This window comes from Podarcis bocagei (genome assembly GCF_964188305.1).
Source record: "Podarcis bocagei genome assembly, chromosome: 1".
In the NCBI taxonomy this organism is placed as follows: domain Eukaryota; kingdom Metazoa; phylum Chordata; class Lepidosauria; order Squamata; family Lacertidae; genus Podarcis; species Podarcis bocagei.
This window is the reverse complement of record NC_138125.1, coordinates 94,062,514-94,082,802: the sequence shown is the minus strand read 5'-3', so window position 1 is coordinate 94,082,802 and position 20,289 is coordinate 94,062,514. Positions and strand designations below refer to the sequence as shown.

General features: G+C 44.2%; 1 protein-coding gene across 2 annotated transcripts in view; it reads left to right on the top strand.

The window, feature by feature from the left end:
- LOC308593781 (uncharacterized protein) overlaps nt 1-20,243 on the top strand; it is a 69,224-nt gene extending 48,981 nt beyond the window's left edge. Inside the window, exons 2-8 of one of the 2 annotated variants that reach the window (XM_081206462.1) lie at nt 471-564; nt 1,189-2,933; nt 8,517-8,613; nt 10,602-10,806; nt 12,012-12,640; nt 15,902-16,047; nt 17,338-20,243. In XM_081206462.1, coding sequence (XP_081062588.1) covers nt 1,381-2,933; nt 8,517-8,613; nt 10,602-10,806; nt 12,012-12,640; nt 15,902-16,047; nt 17,338-18,133 — 3,426 coding nt within the window. In that variant the 5' untranslated portion in view covers nt 471-564; nt 1,189-1,380 and the 3' untranslated portion in view covers nt 18,134-20,243. Of the gene's footprint in view, nt 1-416; nt 565-1,188; nt 2,934-8,516; nt 8,614-10,601; nt 10,807-12,011; nt 12,641-15,901; nt 16,048-17,337 lie in introns of both variants that reach the window. The other variant, XM_081206461.1, reaches the window with a different exon arrangement.
- Nucleotides 20,244-20,289: the final 46 nt, after the last annotated feature.

Below are 20,289 nucleotides of genomic sequence, written 5' to 3'. Positions count from 1 at the left end.
CTGTGACAACACCAACATGCCAATTCACATAGTCCCAGGAGCATTATTTTAACGTAGTGGGAAAGATATGCATAAGTGCAAGTGTGTATCTGATTATTATTTTTTAAAAAAATAAATTTAAGTCAGAGAGACCATACGTCCTGACTCACTGACATATCTAGCACTTGGCTTGCTGGTGTGTCTATAGTTTGCATAGCACCAGGTTCACACTGTGGGAGAAGAACTCACAGCGACTGCTTCAGTAGCTGCAATTTGCTGGGAGTAATTTCCATTGAATCTATAGAATCGTACTATGAAACTTCTTCACTGACAGATTCCCACCTCTCTCTATGCCAGTGCTGCTCTGTGGTGAGCCATCTTTGTTCTCTGCTAAACGTTCACCTCTCGTGCTGTCTTTATTCTGTCTTTCCTGGCAGATCAAGTTGTACCCTTTGATCACACAAGAAATGCTTCTTTGCCGTTACCTGCAGCCTTCCCCAGAGAGAACAGCAGAGGAGAAATAATTAAAGCATGAAGAAAATCAAGCATCTCAAAACAAGCCCTCCTAGGCTCGGAGAGGACCAGGTGAGGTTGTGAGCGGATAAGAGAAAATAACCTTGGGGAAAACATGGACATCTTATTCATGCAAACTGGGGATGCTCTGCAAGGCTTTACATTATTATATTATTATTATTGGGGGGGGGGAATCATATTCAGGTGTAAGTACTCTAGTACAAAATCCATATACATCAGAAAGATCCCATGTGGGGTAGTGGTTCATGTAGTGGGCTTGCCTGTAAGAAATGCACATTCACATGTTTAGCCACAGTGAAGTTTTAAGGTAGAAAATTAAGTAATACTCTGCATGATTTCATGAGGTTCCTGGGGTGGTGATGGGAGAATAATTTCCCCACTCCTCAATCTACCTTTTCACTAACCATGTGAGGTAAGCTAGTCTGAGAGACAGTGATTGGCCTCAGGTCACCCAATGAGCTTTATGACCAAGTGGAGATTTGAACCGTGGTCTCCAAGGTCATAGTCCAACACTCTAACCACTACACCACACCACACAGAGCATGCTGAACAGCTCCAAAGTCGGAGGTAGTAGGTAAGCTTCCTTTTGGTTACTTCTGTGATCGTTGGCTACCCGTCTTCTCTTTGGATGCTGTGTCTCTTCTGTAAGCTCCTTTTTCTTCTTTGCATCATCAGGTGTTCTCCATCCGCACGTGCTCTCACAGTGGAGATGTGCCTGCTCATTGATGTGAGCACCCTGATAGCACAGCCCTGCTGTCTGTGGCTAGGACTCCTGAACAGCATCTGAGCAGTCCGACAACTCCTTCCTCCTCTTGCCCTCTTCCTTCAAAAAGCATCAGCCTGTTAGATTGTCCGCGTCAATTTGCTATGACATACATCAGCGTTGATGAGAGGCAGGAACACTGTCGGGTAATTTTGAGCTGCCAGAATAATCAGCTGTACGCACAACATGGCTTAAAGGATTTCTCAGTTAGCAGCATGCATCCTCTGAAGAACTTGGACGCTCGCATTTTTACTGGGGACTTTAATCCTGTGAGCAAAGCAGACAGCACTGCAGGGGCACATCTGTATCGAAGTGTGGAGAATCTACATTGGGCCACGGGTGCTGATCCGCATTGCCATCCCCGCTATGGAAATGTAGACAAAGAATTTGTCGTCCGTTACAAAGGCACAGCTCATTGGTCAAAGTGTTCTGCAGAAGGTACTCCATCCCCCAGCTCACCTGAATGTTGCCGACACTTCCCTCTCGCGTTGGACAGAATTCCACCTGCAGCGCGAGACGTCGCCCTTCCTCCTTGTGCCAAAGTGCCTCCGTGGCTTTTCTCCTCCGTGGATGGGGATGCCAAAAAAACCCTAAAGGAAAAACTTCGAATTCACAGTAGTAAAGCTGCAGAGATTTGCAAGCCTCTCAGACCTCAGGTTTCCTTGAATGATCTGGTTCCAAGGGAATGCTCTGAATGCCGGGCATGCCAGCAATATAAGAACGGTTGTTCGGTGAACTGTTGCACCATATTTGTGCAGCATGCCACCCTCACTCACGGGCCATGGACAGCTCTGGGGAGTCATCGGCCTTGCTTTTCTCGCCGACTAACAAACCCAGAAGACATCAAGCAAGAAGCTCGGAGAAGATTGCAGATCAGGAGACAGAACAGCTCGCCCAACTTGACTCTCCATTGTGCCAGTGATGGCCAGGACATGGTCAAGTCCCAAACGACTGGATCCTTAAAGGGATATGAGGGGGAAGGAGACACCAAAAGGATTTTGGAGCTGAGCAAAAAAGGGGACTTCAAAGAGAGACTCTACATTCCAACTTTTGAAGAGTTCAAGCGGATGAGAATCAAGGAGACATGTTTTCTCGGTGGCAGCGGTGAAGTGACAAAAGATGTGAAGGAAGGAACCCAAAAGTTGGAAGAAAAAAGAAACCAGAACCCTTGTTCAGGTGCCCAGCAAGTTCTTGCCAAAGAAACGGTTGCAACGATAGATTATTATGATGATGTGTTTCATGAAAATACCCAGAGCACTTCTGGCCTTGTTGGCTATCAAGATAATTCATCTACATGGGACAGGAGCTTCTGCCTGATGAACATGCCTATGGCTAGGGACAAGCGCTATGAGGTGCCAACTTCAGATAGAATCCCGGTCCCCATTTGTTCGAGTCCAATTCCAAGACCACCTCTACAGTCTGCTGCAGCCCTTAGGGAGGAGGGAGGGAAAACTTTTGCTGAAGGGGAGACTCAGGGATTGAATGCAAGACAACTAAGCGAAGTCCTCCACCATGCTGGACAGCCAGTGGTGCCTGAAAACCAGTCTTCTTGCTGCCCATTGCTATTAGAAGCGACAGATATATCCAGCTATGGAGCTAAGCTGCAGAAAATGAAGGATGAATTTATAGGCTCTGCACTGGACCTCATTAAGAAGAGGTAACCGACTCTGTTAGAGTTCTTGAGAGCAATTTCAGTTTTAGGGTACTTAGAAATGCACTTTCAAATTTAGCTGTATTAAGTAATTTATAGAATTTCCTTGCTGAATCAGTATGCTGCAGAGGTGTAATAATTTGCACAGACACTTACGCCATTAATAGCTTTCCCCCTTTTGACCTGTGGGGAGTTCCTTTCTTTGAGGTATCAGGCAGCTGTAGGGAAAGAGACAGTGTTGGGGCTGTGTTAATTTGTGCAGACATTTTCCCATATGCCACTTTGGGAGAACTGATGAAGCTGGGGTTTTTAACTAACTGCTATATCTGATGTCAGGAAGGAGTTTGCCTAACAATCTAGAAAGGTAGTCTTGGGGATTGTGGAGAGGGTGGGGACTCCCTCTGCCTCGTGGGGGGGGGTGTTTGCTCTGTTTCTTGAGCCACTGAAATGACTGGTCCTCCTTGTTCATTGACACACATCTAGATCTTCACAGGGTGGGTTAATTATTGACTTTGGGCAGCAGGTTGGAGGAAATGTCAGTCATGTGAATGGAGGTGACACAAAACATAATATTAAAGCCTGTGAAAACTGACTTTCAGGTGACTTGGGCAAATAATTAAAAAAATGCTGCCCTTTGTAAGCTATCAATGGTTATGGAGACCTAATATATTGGTAGATTTCCTGCAGTGTGTATTTGGGGCAACGTAACAACACAAATCTTATGAGGGATAGTTTCCATGATGAGTTCAAGGCAGAGACTGAATTCCCTTGTTGGAACCATAAGCTTAGGATTCACTATTTTAGGGTCATACGGGGTGACTGAATGGCACCCTTATTGGTTTATATATAAAGATTTATGCTATGCTCTATCACATATACATCCACATATCATGATAAGTCAGATTTTCTGGCAGATTGTGGTTTATTGTAAATGAGCAGCATGCTCAATCACTCCCTCCTCATTCCCCCCAGGCACGATGAACAAACCAGGAAGTCTTGGCTTCCCATTACATCCAAGCTAGGAATCATGATTTGTTGCTCCCTAACAAGTCCACATGTCATAGGCCAACAACTATGGCTTAAAGTTTGCTTGTAATTATGGTTTGTTTGTTTGTTTGTTTGTTTGTTTGTTACGGATCAACAAACCATGAACCCTGATTCAGATATACTAGGAAGCCAAGGCTTCCTAGTTTCTCTTTCTGGAGCTAGGAGGGGAAAGAAGCAGTTCACAATAAACCAGAAAATCTTATTTATCAATGTGCAAACATGGGGCAATACAAAATTTGAAAATAAAAGTAACAAACAAGAATGAGAACAAGAAAACTATAAACGCAACAGAAAATACATAATATACAGCCTGGTGAAACCCATCAGAGCAGCAAAAGTAAATGAAAGGGGTATTCAAACATTAAAAACCACACAGGAGCTTGGAGGCTGAGAAAATGCAGCCCTTTGGTCTAAAAAAATTGATGCTCTCTTGTCTGACCTACATAGAGATTCCATTGTCCCAAGTGCAGTAAAACACCTCCTCCTGCTCAGGTGAGCCAGCCTCTGCTCTTATAAGCCATGGGTTCTCTAAGTATGGGACTGAGATCCATCGCACAGTGTTATTTTCTTTTGTTCACAACATCCCTTTTGCCATAGATGGACTTTATCAAGCTCAGTTTGCTTACATTCAGAGCTTTCTGAAATTAATTCATTTCTATGAAAAACACAACGGTCATTTCAACCAGTTGCCAAGCTTCTCATGACTTTGAGTCAAAAGCTTATGAGACCAAACAGTTTCCCTTTGAAATTGTAAAACTGGGAGCCATTATTTGCTCAAAACCCAGCTGTCATTTTCTTCCAGAGCTTTAGCAATCTCATGGAGGATCTGGTTTTGACGATGGGAGTTTCTGGCTCAGCGGCAGGGGTGTCACTAGATTTGAGAGGCAACATATTCTCAGGATTTGGCAGTGAAATGACAGGGTTGCAAGCCTTAGGTTCACTTCAGCAACATGTGGTGTTGAGGCTGCTTGAAATAGGGTCCTTGTGGCAGTTGTTCCATGGGGCCAGGTATACATGTGCCTTGCCTTGCCATGTGGATTTCCCCCATGCCGCATGATTTGACCGAGTGCTTGTTGTAAGAAAACCTGTCAGTAATATGAATAACATGGGGAGATCTGGTGTGAGGCCAGTCCATAAGGTGAGCTGCTGCATACAGTCAATTGTTTACATGGAGCAGCATCCTTTCAGCACATAAAATCATAAGAAGAGCACTGCTGGATCAGACCAAAGGTCCATTTGGTCCACCATCCTGTTACCACAGTGGCCACCCAGATGCCTACAAGAAGCCCACAAGCAGGACATGAGTGCAATAGCACTTATGCTGTCCAGCAACTGGTAGTGAAAGGCATACTGGAGGTAATATAGCGTTCATAACTACTGGCTATTGATACCCTTTTCACCCATGACAATTTTATCATTTCAGATTAAGTTAGCGTTCATTCATGTGAAGTGGAAGACTTCCTGGGTTATTCTTGTCATTGGCTTCTTAAGATCCTGCTGGAATTTTGTGTGTGTGTTTGAATTACATGCAACACATCTGCCCCTTATTTCTGAACTTTCTTCCAAATGTAATTTACTCAGCACATTTATAAGCAGCTTAATGTTTTAATTCTGAGCCTCTAATTTGTAGTGTTTTATCTTCATGGAATAATCTAAAGCCTGTCATGAATTGTAGAGCATTTTTTTTTACTTGAGCAAAAAAGAAATGGTTGAAAGCATGATTGAAAGGAGATCCTGATTTATTACCTGTTTTACCTTTTGATTGTGAATTGTGTTTACCAGGCTTTCTGAGGAATCTGACGACAGAGAAAGATGAAAACCTAGGGCATTATTAATAGCCATGTCAGTGAATGGGCAGGAAATCAGAGCATCCAGTATATAAGGAATTAAATAAAGACAGGCAAAAATTTTACGATGACAGAGAAAGCAGTTAAGGAAAGAAAAGTCCCAAGGTTAAAAAAATAAAAAAGGAAAATATTTGGATTTGAGCATATTAAAGTGCATAAAGTTGCTGGGCAAAATATTGTTTTCTTTCAAGGTCAAAACAGCAGCCAATGTCAAGGATGATGTGGGGAAAGTGAGAAGAGGAAAAATTCAGCCATAACAGAAAGGCCCAGCTTGTAGAGACGATGAAGGAATGCCAGATGGCAGGGTGCCTCAAGATTGAAGTATTGCTCATTGATTTAAGAGGTGGATAAAGATGGTTCCATAATAAAATCAAAGATGAAGTTGGACCATTTGGGATCTGCAGCAGTGAGGTAGTAAACAGGGTGGAGCCTTGGGAACAATTTTTTTTTCCAGTGAAGCAGGCAAATGGACTACCCTTCTCCAAAAACTGAAGCCAGTTACCATGTCTAGCAGAAACAAAAACAACACCCACCTCATATACTGATCATCCTAGCTTCATTCGAATTAGGCACATCTCTGATTGAACCACCTCAGCCACAAATAGTTGCCGTACCATTATGTACATTTTTCCCCATCCAGAAACCTTCCATTACATAAATTCCTTGCTCTAATACCATATGGGAGAATCACTCTCACCTGGGAGAAAGAGATAGAATAGATGCAAAAACAGTTGGCTAAGAGGCAGTTGAGAGAATATATAGAATGAGTACTAATGTACAGATAAGAGCACTCCAGTATCCAATAAATATGGAACTGTGTGTATATGATTTCTTGAATATAAAGAGAAATAACTTCCTACAAAGGAAAATTCCCAGTAGTTTTAATATAATTTGCCATTTTGCATATCACCTGAAATACCTACCTACTCTCTTTCTCTGGAAAAGTGAGGTGGTGTTCACAGTTCTGTTTATTCTGCATCCAGTGTACTTCCACAGCTGGTTTGGGAAGCAGGGCACACAGAATATTAGCCACATCTAAATCTTGTAAACACATTCACCGCCAAGCGCCACCCAAAACATGCCAAACTCCACCACAATAGCTCCCTCCAAACCTCCTTTCTCAAACTCAACTCAAAGGTTGGTGCAAAGGCTCATGAGATTGCAGTTGCAAAGGCTCCTGGGATTGCTAGCATTTTTTTCTGCTCTTTTCACACCATTTTTGCAGTTCTTGTGCTCTTTTAGGACTGCTTTTGCCTTTTTCTTGCCTTTTTGAAGTTTAAATCTATTTATTTAATTGTTTCCCTGCACCGAGTACATACATGGCCACGCGAGAGTCGAACATGCATAAGCGGGGAGATACTTTTACTGCATTTTGATGCATTTCCTTCTAAACCAGCGTCAGTTGAGAAATAGAACAAGCTAGCTGCATTCTAAACTGGGATTTTGTCCACGGTGTGTATAACATTGTTGGGCAGAAAGCGCTGTCATCCCAGTTAGGCAGAGCCATAGAGTTGGAGAACACCGAACTGGCATGGACTCCAACCTCCCTTTTCTTCCCCACAAGGCAGGATTATCCATGCACCAGCTCCTTACAGATCAATTCAGAACACTGTGCCACAAGCTGAAAGCAGGAGTGAACAAGTCACACACCTCTGAGCTGTCTTCATATCAGATACTACAAAGTGATTCATGAAAGTGAGCCAAGCCACAGGAATAATATGTACAGTATATAGATATTATCCAGTGTCACTATCCAGAGTTGGTATAGTTACTCTGTTGTTGTTTTGTTAGATGATGTAATTTTTTTATTTTAAAAATGCTATATGAAGCAGCATAGTAACCAAAGATTCACTGTATATTTGTGAGGAAATGTGTGATGGGCCACACAGGGAATATTTATTTTAAAAGATGTATTTTGCATTTTTGTATGAAGGGTTGCCTAGAGGGCAACTATCTAGAATGGTATACAGTTCTTTAACACAGGCAGAAGGATACTGCAGTCTCCTGATGATTCACAAGATCCCCAAATGCAATATATCAAATAAGCAAAGCATGCATTTTTGTGTGTGATTGACACCTGGAAGTCTTAAACCCCTTCACCCATTCATATTTGTGTGCCGAGTATAGTGAACACTTCAAGTGAGCTACGTAAATGCTAAATATTGTTTCTGCCACCGCTAATCCTATATGTGGGTGTGACTAGGTTTTGTCCTCTCTCTTCCCTCCCTTGGGGCTTGGATATACAGTTTCCTCATCATTTATGAATGAGAAATTATTCATGGTATCTGATAATTTAGGGGAGCACTTTCTTTCTGATGACAGAACAGAAAGTTGTCTCCTATCTTAGTGCAAATAAAACAACTAAGAGGGACAAGAAGCTTAAAGATTTCATGCACTTTAGATGCTGCTTTTATACAGAAATATTAGGCGGGGCAACCCTTTAAATTTACAAACATGTTTCATTAAAAAAGCCACACACACAACCCTATTATCCGCTGCATCAGTAGAAGTGCATTTATGGAATGGCATATGTAAGAGAAAGAAGATATGAGGTGCTTTTGACTCCGCAAGGTAGAAGACCTGTAGAATAATACACTGTAGCTTTCAAGATGCATTTTCCTCTCAACGCATGGAGTTGGCTCTGGACTGCTGTTTGTGCAGGACATTAATTGGGGTGGTGTCCCTTTTTTCACAGCTGCAGTGGCGATGCTACTCCTGAGACTCCCTCCAAAGGATTCTGTGAACTTAAGAAGGATGACCTCACTTTTGTGGAGGACTCGCATCAACCCACCGTGAGTTGTGTGGCCTGGAACAGAAAGGGGTTTCAGAAGTGTTGGGTCAGGGAGCTGTAACTTTACTTTCTATGACAGCTCTCAGCTATTCTGCACCCCTGTCACCAATACTCTTCTGGCTCTTCTCTCCATGCTTTTTCCTCCCTCCCTTCTTCTACCTCTCTCTCCCCCCCCCTCTCTCTCCTGTTTTCCCGCACCCCATCTCACCCTTCCTGCTTCTGGGTGGCTGCGAGGAACAAGCTAATGAATGAAGATACCTAAGGCACATCAACACTACCGTACAAATCTAGCTAAAGTTACATGTGACTAAGGGCCCCTCCAGACTGGTGCATTTTGGAGGTGTATTCCATAGTGTGTCATTCATGCAGTATTAGTGCAATTGTGTTGGATTGACGCTGGACTGTCCACACGTTATTCTCATAGCTGTCAACGTTTCCCTTTTTTTTAAGGGAAATTCCCTTATTCCGAATAGGATTCCTCGCAAGAAAAGGGAAAAGTTGACAGCTATGATTATTCTGCTTTATCAGTTGTTCTGCAAATGTTTCCCCAGTGTTACTGCATGATTCCTGTCTGGAGGGATAATCTTGCTCTGTAGCAAAACAAATGCAGGACAAAACAAAAAACCTGAGACATTTGAGATATGAAAAGTTACAGGGTTTCAACAGGAAGCTACAGGACATGCACCAATTGAAAAGTATGTTTACCTCAGAACGATGACAGGTGCAAACGACTGAAAGCGGGATTGTGGATAACCGCCCCGATACCAGCATGAATATGAATCATCACATGTGCACAATAAGAATGATATCGGGAGTGGCCCAAAATACCGTTGAAAGCAATGGAACTGGAGATTAACTTTCTCCATTGCTTTCAATAGGACCTGTTCACATAATGTTAGCTGGATCGGGCCCACAATATTTTAAAATTGGGTTGAGAGTTGTTTTATTATCCTAGCTTCACCCAACTGGAGCTTTGGGTGAACCACAGCTGCGTGAGGGTGCTCAGAGTAATCTGTGTAGATTCTTCACGGAAAAGTGTTTCTTGATCGCTTGGTCATGACCCAAAACAATGAAACCAGTTGGAAAGTTGTTTAACTATGTAGTATAGACATAAAGTTCCAGCCTTCAGAAAGCGTGTGAGGAAAGGCATGGGGAGGAATGCCCGTTTCATCCTCAGTCTAGCACTTACAAATCCAAATCATTGGGTTTGGATTGCAAACAGTGGTTGGTGGGGAAAGAGAGCTGTTGCCATCTTAATTGGAGTAAAGCTGCTGCTGCGATACACTGTCCACATATGGTTGCCCATCCTGCCAACTCTCCCATACAGCCCGATAAAATAGACATGTTGCTTGCTGACACCCCAATATTAAACTATGTGCATATTTAAACAGCTGCACACAGATTTCATGAACATGTGTTCAATGTAACACTAACAGCTCATATTTTGCTTCCTTTCTTGAGTGAGGATGTTGCCCCCCCCCCAGAAAGGTATGAGGAGAAACAACGGTTTTAGAGGTAGTGGGCGCTGGGTGTCGGATTTGGCCATGTATATTTAAGTATCTTCAAGGGATGTGGGTGGCGCTGTGGGTTAAACCACAGAGTCTAGGACTTGCCGATCAGAAGGTTGGCGGTTCGAATCCCCACGACGGGGTGAGCTCCCGTTGCTCGGTCCCTGCTCCTGCCAACCTAGCAGTTCGAAAGTACGTCAAAGTGCAAGTAGATAAATAGGTACCACTCTGGTGGGAAGGTAAACGGTGTTTCCATGCACTGCTCTGGTTCGCCAGAAGTGACTTAGTCATGCTGGCCACATGACCCGGAAGCTGTATGCTGGCTCCCTCGGCCAATAAAGCGAGATGAGCGCCACAACCCTAGAGTCGGTCCTGACTGGACCTAATGGTCAGGGGTACCTTTACCTTTACCTTATTTAAGTATCTTATATATTGTTTAGTAGAAACTTCTCCCCACAACCACCCCTTGCTTTTCTTCCAGAGCTCCAGCCCCAACTGCCGCCGATCAAGTTCTGACATCTCCTACGAAACTTCGGACTGCACCAAAGCTCAACGGGAGTGTCGGCTGCGGCCTCATTTCAGTGATCCGATGCCAACAGATGCTGTGAAGAGAAAACAACTGGAGCTGAAGATTGCTGCAGCAGCACGGCAGCATGCCCAGAAGCGCCGGCAAGAGAGAGACTCCAGTATGCCCCCCTTGCCTTTTGCTTTGTGTGTGATTTGCAGGGTCTGTCCATGTCACTCATAGTTCTGGATGTGTTTTGACATTAGGTTAGCAGCCATCATTCAGAGAGATAGCCTCCAAACATCTCCCACTCAACAGCCGTGGATTATGTTTGCAGCCGGCTGTAGCCTCTTATTCCAGGGTCCCTCCAGAGGAGGGGGAATACAGTAGCAGCTCCTCCTCCAGTGTGCTTTCTGTCTGTACAATTCATAGCAACAGCCAATAGCCTGGATTGGGCCCATACAGGACCAAACTGGCTCTTGGCAAATGCAGGAAAGGGGGTATGCAAAGGTAAGGCAGTGTCATGAGCTAAGCTTCAATCTAGTGCTTTCTTTGACTTCATGCATGATATAGCAAAAGGTGAGTAGAACCTGGAACAATTGTTCTGCAAGTATACTGAGCAGATGGAGCCGTCAATAGGTGGCTTCCGCTTGTTCTTTGCGTAGTTCATTAGGACAGGCTTGTTCCTTCCAACACACCTGAGCCAAATTCTAAATGAGAGCATCCTTCCCTAGCTGTTGAATTAAAGAGAGAAGTGTAACTCAGAAGCAGAATATGTTCTTTGCATATTGTCAAGTAGACCTGCTAGCTTATGGCCCATGAGACTAAACACAGTTGTGCATTGTGGCCCACCAGGAATTTGATAAACCTCTACTTTTGGGGGGGTTGCAAATATATAGAAGCACCCAGCAAGCAATGTAGCCAGCGGGATATATTGGTGGGTCAAGAGTTGTCTAGGTCTATTTAAAGGATCTCAGCAGGCAAGGCTGAGGAAACCTTGACCAAGGCTTTGGAGATAACATTAGGCTAGATGGACAATTTAACCAGTACAATACAAGGAGGGTTTCTGTCTTTTTTTTTTTTTTAAAGATGACCTGCTACTGTACCTTTAAGAGCATGCTTAGCGATCAGGTCAAGCTTTTCTTAGCATGAAGAAAAAGAAAATCTTTATGTATGTATGAAAATGCCAGAATGTAGCAACATATCAGTAAGAACTAGGTTCTCCCTGTCTCTGTATTCAGGTACTTTGCAGAATCCTTCCTGGTCACAAGGAGAAAAACACAACAAAACAGGACAAGCTTTTTACTGTTGGATGAACAGGGCTGAGGAACAAAACAATGGGAAGGTTCCACAAATAGATTTATTTTATTTCCCCCCCCTGCTCAGGCCCAGTGCTGACGAAAGCCAACCTCAACTACAGCAGCAACGTTGATGAGAACCACGGCATTCTGGGCGGCTCCTTTCGTTCCAAACACCGCTGGAGCAACGTCAGCAGTCTCAGCGCCGACAGCGGCATTGTTGGCGGGAGTGACGAGAGGGACAGTGCCGATGCCAGCAGTGGAGGGGTGCCAAGGATGAGGTCAGCTGAGATGGAGCGGGCAGACAGCGGCATCAGCCAGGTGCTGAGTAGGAAGTGGAGGAGCAAGGCGTCGGAGACGCTGGCATCTCTGCAGGCCTGGGAGGCCCACCAGCCTTGCACCGACTGTGGGGGCAGACACTTCCCGCTGGAGACGGATGTCCAGAACCAGAACAAGAGGCGGGCCATCCTCTGCGAGAAGTGCCTGAAGTGCCGGACGGAGCGGAAGGAGTCGGTGCTGGAGTTTGTCAACACTGAAACCAGCTACGGGGAGGACCTGCGCATCATCAAGGAAGAGTTCTACCTCCCCATGCAAGCTGCTGGCCTGCTAACACAGGACCAGCTGCTGGTGGTTTTCGGCAACATACAGGAGCTCATTGACCTCAACGAAAACTTCCTGGAGTACCTTCAAGAAGAGATTGAGCAGGCCTTTGAGCAGGTAGTGTGTGCGTGTGTGGTCTCAGATTTCTTCTCCCTTTCCCTGTGCAGTTATAATGAGCTACTTTTGCCACTGTAGCTTTGTTACTATGGCACTCAAAGGTTGTGCCACTCATTAGAAAGGCACAATGCCTAATGAGCAGGTAAGGGAATTGAGAATGGGTATGCCTCTGTCTGACTCATTTTAGCTGCTGAAAGAGGGAAGGGGCCATTGCTGAGTGTAAGAGCCTATGCATTGCGTGTAGGTAGGGCTGGGAGAGATGCTACCAGTCAAAGAAGACAGTACTGAGCTAGTTGGTCTGGCTTGGTATAAGGCAGCTTCCCTGTGCTCTTGTTCCAAAGGGTACCAACTTTTTAATTATTTTTTTGTCATTTCAATTGTGTGAGAAAACATCTGCCTCTAGATTAGGGAAGAAGGCCTCAGCTCTGATTGGATGCCCCCAGTCTACCATAAGTCGCCTGTGTTTCTTTGTGATTGACAAGTTACGTGAATTCAAGACCACTTGGTGGATAAGCATCTCAAAAATCCTTTGTGCCTTGTAGAATCATAGAATCACCTAAGAAAGCCCCCTGCGATGCATGCATCCCTTTGCTAACCTCCCCCAGCCTGGTGCCCTCTAGGTGTTGTTGGACTACAGCTCCCATCAGCCCCAGCCAGCATGTCCAATGGTAAGGGGTGATGGGAGTTGTAGTCCAAAACATCTGGCAGGCACCAGGCTGGGGAAGGCTGCCTTACCCCGTGAGTCCCTTTGCCCCATGTGCTCCTGAACAGACCAGTATGGGGCTAGCTTTATGACATGTGGAATTGCCCCTTTAGCACTTTCAGTTTGCTGCGCAGCGAGGCCTACCATCAGTTCCAAATATTACCGCATTTCCATTGGCTGAAGGAAAACAATGCTGGCAGGCAGACGGTTGCGCTAGCACCTCAGCAAAGCGAATGGCATTTACACGCCGCTGTGTATTTATATTATGGCCTGTGCTTTATTAAGGGCTCTGAAAGAAACAAAACACCCTTTTACCATGAAATTAATTTTTACAGCAGCATTCAAAGAAGCCCATCTTGCCCACAGGAGAGCAATTAAAAGCGGCTTTGGCTGCCAACAATTGCCGGTGGCCAAGAACAGGCGCAAGGCTAGTTAAATCCTTTAAGTGTTATTTGAGCCACGCTCCAAACTGGCTCTTTCTTGAACGTACTCAAGGTTACTTATAATTTGCTGGAACAGCAGTTCTTGATGGTTCATTATTACAGACTAGCACCCTGTGTACGGCACACGGCTCTGCGCCCTGTTGTTGAACTTTGCAAGTCAAATGCGGGAGAGAGTATTATTTTGAAGGCCGGATAATCGCCTTGGGGAAGGGCCAGAGCTCAGCAGGAGAACACATGCTTTTCATGCAGAAAGTTCCAGGTTCAGTCTCTGACTTAGCCATTTTTAAAAGGGAGGGAAGGGGAAGGATCAGATAGCAGGTGCAGTGAAAACCCTCTGCCTTAGAGGGCCATCGGAGAAGACAGTACTGGGTATATGGACAAGTAGGCAGGAAAGGGATTCTTCCTGGTGTCGGAGGTCATGTTTTATATACAAAGGTTCAAGGTTTGATCTCTGGCATCTCCCAGGTAGGGTTGGAAAAGAGTCTTGTGTGAAACCCTTGGGGGTCACTCCCAGCCAGCCTGGACGAGGGTCAAGGAACCTTTTTCAGTTCAAGGGTTGTATTTCCTCGTAGCTGACCTTCCAGGGACTGCATGCTGGTGGTGCAAGCGGGCAAAAGGTTTGTGTCTTTTTAGGCCAAGATATAATCATCCAAAATGGGGAAATGTGATAATGCTATCCACTGCGTCAGAGATGTAGTTGAACTTTTTAAGATGCTGGGGAGCCAAGGAGGGAAATCAAGGATAATAGAAGAGCTCGGGAATAAGACCAAAGGCGTAAAAGAGATCCTATGAGTCATTTCCAGCTCTGCCAGTCACAATTTTTAAAATTAATTTAGAACTCAAAATCATATATGCAAAATTTGCATTGCACTACTTCGTAGAAATCTGTGTGCATGCATGCAAATTTTAATGCAGTAAGTTTAAAGGGTTCAGATGTTGAGCGTTCTATTTTGACATATATGGGGTTGAAATTTTGGGGGGAATAGGGTGGTACAGTCTCCAGTTTCAAAACCTCAAAAGTGCAGATTTAATCCATGAAATTCAACTGAAATCCAGTTTAACTTACAAGGATGGTGTCTGCTAATGGATTTCAGCAAACCATTTAAGTTGGATGGCATGTTTCCTTAATTATGAATGTTTGTTTTTGTTTCAGCAATAGTGTAGTACTCTGTGTCATAACTGAGCCTCTGTGCTACAGCACCTCATGCTGGCAAAAAAGGGGGAATGGTCTTGCAATAGTCTTTTGTGAAATACTTTTATCTTTTTTTAATTAGGAATCAAAATGTAACAGATTCTAAAAATATACATCAGTAGAGTAAATCATTAAAAGACATGGAAGGGAATAACAACATGGTTGTCAAGCTGAGATTAATCACTTTTGCATTGTATTTGCATACACTTTTAATGTTCTACCAGAGTCAGTAGAAAACCATTAAAAGATCCCTGCTAGATCAAACCAAAGGCCCATCTCACCTACCATCTTGTCCTCACAGTGGCCAATGAGATGCCCATAGGAAGCTCACAAACAGAAGCTGAGTATAACAGCATTTTCCTCCCTTGTGATTCCTAGTGACTGGGCTTGGGCCACTGTTTGGAGAATAGAGTGCAGAAGTTAGCAGTTCCTGGTTTAGGTTCAAGGAAAAACGTGTAGCACTTTTGCTTGTTTTCAGTGCGGAAAGAGCTTAATTATTCAGAATGCATTCAAGCTGTAGTTTATGGGAAACGTGGCCAATAGAAACTCACTGTTGAAACAGCTATCATGAGGTGTTTTGCTAACGTGTAGTCCAAGATCACCTTGTAATTATATTAGCAGTTGCAGTCAAGGTGGTAGGTCTGGGTTGCATATTACCTGGGCAGGGCTGGGACGGGGCAGGGCGGTGATGCGGTCAGGGCTGTGTGGACACCAATCTGTTCCTCCTGCTGGTATGTCCACACAGCCCTGCCTTTGTTGCTGCCCTGACACACCTCAGCTCCATAAACTGCAGAGACACCAATGTCACCAGCTCCACTCCAGCACATTTGCCACAATTGAATATTAGGCAGGTGGCTTTTAATGGCCTCTGGTACCTCCACGTCTCTGGCTGATGCATTGCCTTGTGTGTTGTGTGTCGGCAGGGCGATGATGACCTCATGACTGTGTGCATCGGTGAGATATTCCTGGAATTTGTCAATATGCTGCCTGCCTTCCAGACATACTGCCTCCAGCAGTCATCTTCAGTGAACATGCTCAATGCACTGGAAAAAGAGAAGGAGTTACTCAGGTGAGGAGACCTCTTAATCTTGGGTTGGTAGCAGGACCATTCAGAGCTTGTATGAAGCCCAGCATGGAAGTCTTGTTCTTGACATGACACCATAAGTCCTGCAGGCCCCTGGTGGAGCCCCCCAGTCATCCTAGCCCTCCAAGGCCCAGGGCAAGTGTACCCAGCTGTCCACGCCCCCTTGCACAGGCCTGGTAGGGAGTATATGCCTTGGGGCACAGACTCCATATCTTTTCCTAAATGTACTGAGCATTTATGGGTAGGTAATGTATTCAAGAGATTAACTGGGTGTGTGTTGGAGGGGCATGTCATCTGGGTTAGTAAGATACAAATTTGTGGAAATAAATGAATTTGAAATGATTGCACCTAGAGATAATAATGAATGGGGGCAATTGTAAGGGGATTAAATGGATTTGGAGAAGGATCTTTTGGGAAAATGAGAGTTATTTAATTGAAGAGGGGACAGATCTGGAGTGGGGTGCAAGTTAATTGAACATATTTGGGGTGTCCAATGGGCTTATTGTCTGTAATATTAAAATTCTGAATTTGCATCTGTACATATTAATTCAGATATGCAAAAAGTTTGTCTATGAGCCCATACTTTTAAGTACTTAGCAACACCCCTTGGAGCAAGTATGCTTTGGGGAGGGGGGGGGGTTCATCAATGACCAGGCACTTACACCAGGATACATGGCATCAACTAGAGCTGAGGAGTTTACCAACAAAGGCACATCACCAACTGGGGCTTTATCAGAACAATAGAAAGGCCGTGCCCATCCACCTGTGACATTCCCAGTACAGTGTCTGAGTGCTCCCTGCACCTCCAGCCTCCTCCCCAAATCCGTTCTAGATGGCTGGGGGAACCCTCAGAACAGATTTAGGGTACAGAGGACACATAGGACAAGGAGAGGGTGAAAACATTCCCTGCACTATTGCAACTAATATGCTAGATACTGCCCTGTGTCTACACTTGCATAAATTTAGTAATATTTAACAGCTAAGATATCAACAGCAAGTCTATTGAACCTTACCTTAGTGATGCATTAAACAAAGCCTGAGAACGGAAAAAAAATAAAAAATGTTCCTGAGTCTAGCAAATCAAGTAAATGGTTTTGCAGGAAAGCAGTATATATCAATAATATTCTGGGATCTTAAGTCATAATTACTTTGTAAATGTTAATTAATTAAAGATAACAATGCCTCATGTGTATGTAAGAACAAGAGCCTCGGTGTAAGCTTTTCTGTTTTCCTGTACCTGTTTACAAAATACATTATTTTTTGACCTCCCTGCAGGATTTTCCTCAATGTTTCCCAGAACGACAACACAGCTCTTCGCCGCATGAATCTGCGGTCCTTCCTCATGGCTCCACTACAGAGAGTCACCAAGTACCCACTTCTGCTGAGCCGCATCATCAAAGCCACCACTGAGTACCACCCAGATCACAGCAGCCTGAGGGAGGCCAAAAGCCGCATTGAGTCCCACCTGGAGCACATAAACATGAAGACCAAGCAGGAAGGAAACTCGTGGACTTTGCGTTCCTTCCGCCAGGACAGCAAGAAGAACAGGGAGGTCATTAACATTGAAATGAGGGAAACCGCTATCAAGACTGTGGGCTGGCTGCGGGAAGAAACCCGCTTTGTGATGGAAGGCCCCTTGCAGCTGGCCCAGCCTCCTGATGGGCAGTGGGTCAAAAAGGGCAGCAAGACCTTAAAATTCCAGAACATGCAAGTGCTCCTCATGGTCAACATCAGACGCGCCTCTGAGTCTAGCTTTGAACCCGGAGAGCCAGGGCCTGTGAAAGATGCAGTATTGGTACTGATTAGGGACAAAAACAATGGGAAGTTCAGCTTGCTCAGGGAGCCCTTGAGACTCAGCAACTGTGTGGTCTCTGTGGATCCCGACTGCGACGACACGTTTGAACTCCTTGAGATCAGGCGGGAGTCTTTTGTGTTCCGAGATGGAGACAAGGCACGGACTCACCACTGGTTCAGGCAGATACGGAGGTACTCTCGGGAGCTGGGCTCCTGGAAGAAGCGGCGCAACGCCTTGCCCAACATCATGATAAGCGCATCGCACAATAGGTCATGAAAGGATCGCTGACTGCAAAATGACTTGGCTAAGTAAGCTCAGAAATTTCCTCACAACCTGCTTTGGGTTGAAGATCTCCTTTTCAACAAAAATTGCACCAAGGATGAACTTCACCTGGCCAATTAGCATTGGAGCTATCCGTAACGATGTCGTTTTCTACTGAGAATTCATTTGTGACGAGTACCACTTAAATAAGTGTTTCTCAAATTGAAGGAAAAAATGTGCCCCGTTTTTAAGCTTGTTAGATCTTCCATACAACCCAACTTAGAAACCTCATTGGGTGTAGCTACCTGGCTCCTATAACCTTTAGGTCTGCTTTGCTCCCAACTGAGTGGTTCCTACACACACAGTTGCTCCCCTACCTCCGCTACTCCTCTTCTCAGCTGCTCCCACAGTCCATGGTCTCTAGCTTCAGGTAACTCACAGCAGTCTGTGACTGACCATTCCACCCTTCCGTCAGCAAATCCATGAGGTAGACACTCAGATTGTGGAAAGCTTTATAGACCTACTTATCAATAAGACTTACAAAATGCTGCCCCCTCTCTTGTAGGTGCCCCACAAACCCTTCTGGAGGCCACATTCCCCATTTTGAGAGGCATTGCCTGATGAGGTGATAAAGTGAGGGCCCCATGGAACACAAACTGTCAAAAAGAGGCTGTCATCTTGAGAGGAGATTGGTGGCCAACCCTCTGCTTAGTGTAACTGACTGAGCTGGTAGCGATAAGGAAGAGTGTTGTTAGTTTGAAGACTGCCTGTTAAGTGTGGAGTGAAAGTTAAGCATGAGCTGTAGGAACATAAGGAGTTAATCTGGCTAGCCAAAATAATCACTTCAGCACAACTTGGCCTAAGGAGAAATCAGAGGAGGCTCGTAAGTGGTAAGAGGAGTGAGATCTAGATTCTGGGTAATGGGAATCTTTTGCACATTTTGTAAATAGGTATAACAGTGAAGACAACAAAATGTGTGTTGTCTGTCTGAGGGCAAATAGGCTTTACCCTGTGAAGACTTGCTCAAGGGGGGCAGGGCGGGCCCTTCAGATTTGTGGCCTACTTGGGATGTCTTCCTCTATGGTAATTAGGGGTTATTGGCACCGGATCATGAGGAGCAGGTCTCTAGAGAGAAAATATTGAGCTAATCTTGTTAATAATGTGGGGATCAGATAGGCGTGTGAGATGTCTGACACTGCATGATTGTGCTGGGAAAAAGGAATTTTGACCATATATGATAGACTGGTTTCATTGTGCATATATTATAACAGCATTAGGCAACATCCAGTCAAATTTAGAGCAGTATTAACACAATAAAGGAGAATGTTTAGACAGTATAATTAGCCTCATTTCAGCTTGCTCTCCCAGGAAACATTTAATTCATCCATCTTTTGTTAGCTTATCAGTTTTCTACTTCTACCCTCGTGCCCACGTAGGAACCAGTTTACCGAGTTTTACTTTGCACTGAATGCATGTAACACGTAAATGGAAAAGGAAGCCGAAATATATTCAGAGTTCACTCACAAACATTCCAGATTACCTGTATAATCCTGTGGATAAGCAATACTCTCTCCCTTTACGGATCACTGGATTTGTTTGTAAATGGTTAAAAACCCATTGTAGAAATCCAAGGAATGTCTTAACATCAGAAATCGTTCTGAAATACGCTTCTGTTAACAAGGCTCAATTACCTCTTCTAGTTTGTGATTATTTAAATGATGTAATCTAGTGTATTTCAAAATTTTAATTAAAAAGGAATCCGTTACATTATTGTAGATTAACATAAAATGTTTTAATAATTATGTTTCCTTGCACTTTAATTAACTTCTCTTTTTGTTTTCCATACCAGATCACTCCTATCCTAGTGACACATGAGAATAATAATAAAAAAGAACTCTGTAGAATACTAGAGAACAAAATATGTGGCAGCACTTTTCTATTCTATAGCCGACAGGAAAAGAACTGTAAGAATATTGTTTAGCAAGATTTTCTGCGCCAGTTGTGAGCCCTTTATCATAGCCTTCCTCCCAAAATGGGCGCTGTAGAATCGCAGTGTCTTGAAAGAAGGGGTTTTTGTTAAAATGAAGAAAATATGACACCTGTATACTAAACAAGTTATTGTGAATTACAGGGTGCAAGCTTGTAAGAAACATACAAAACAAAATCACAGA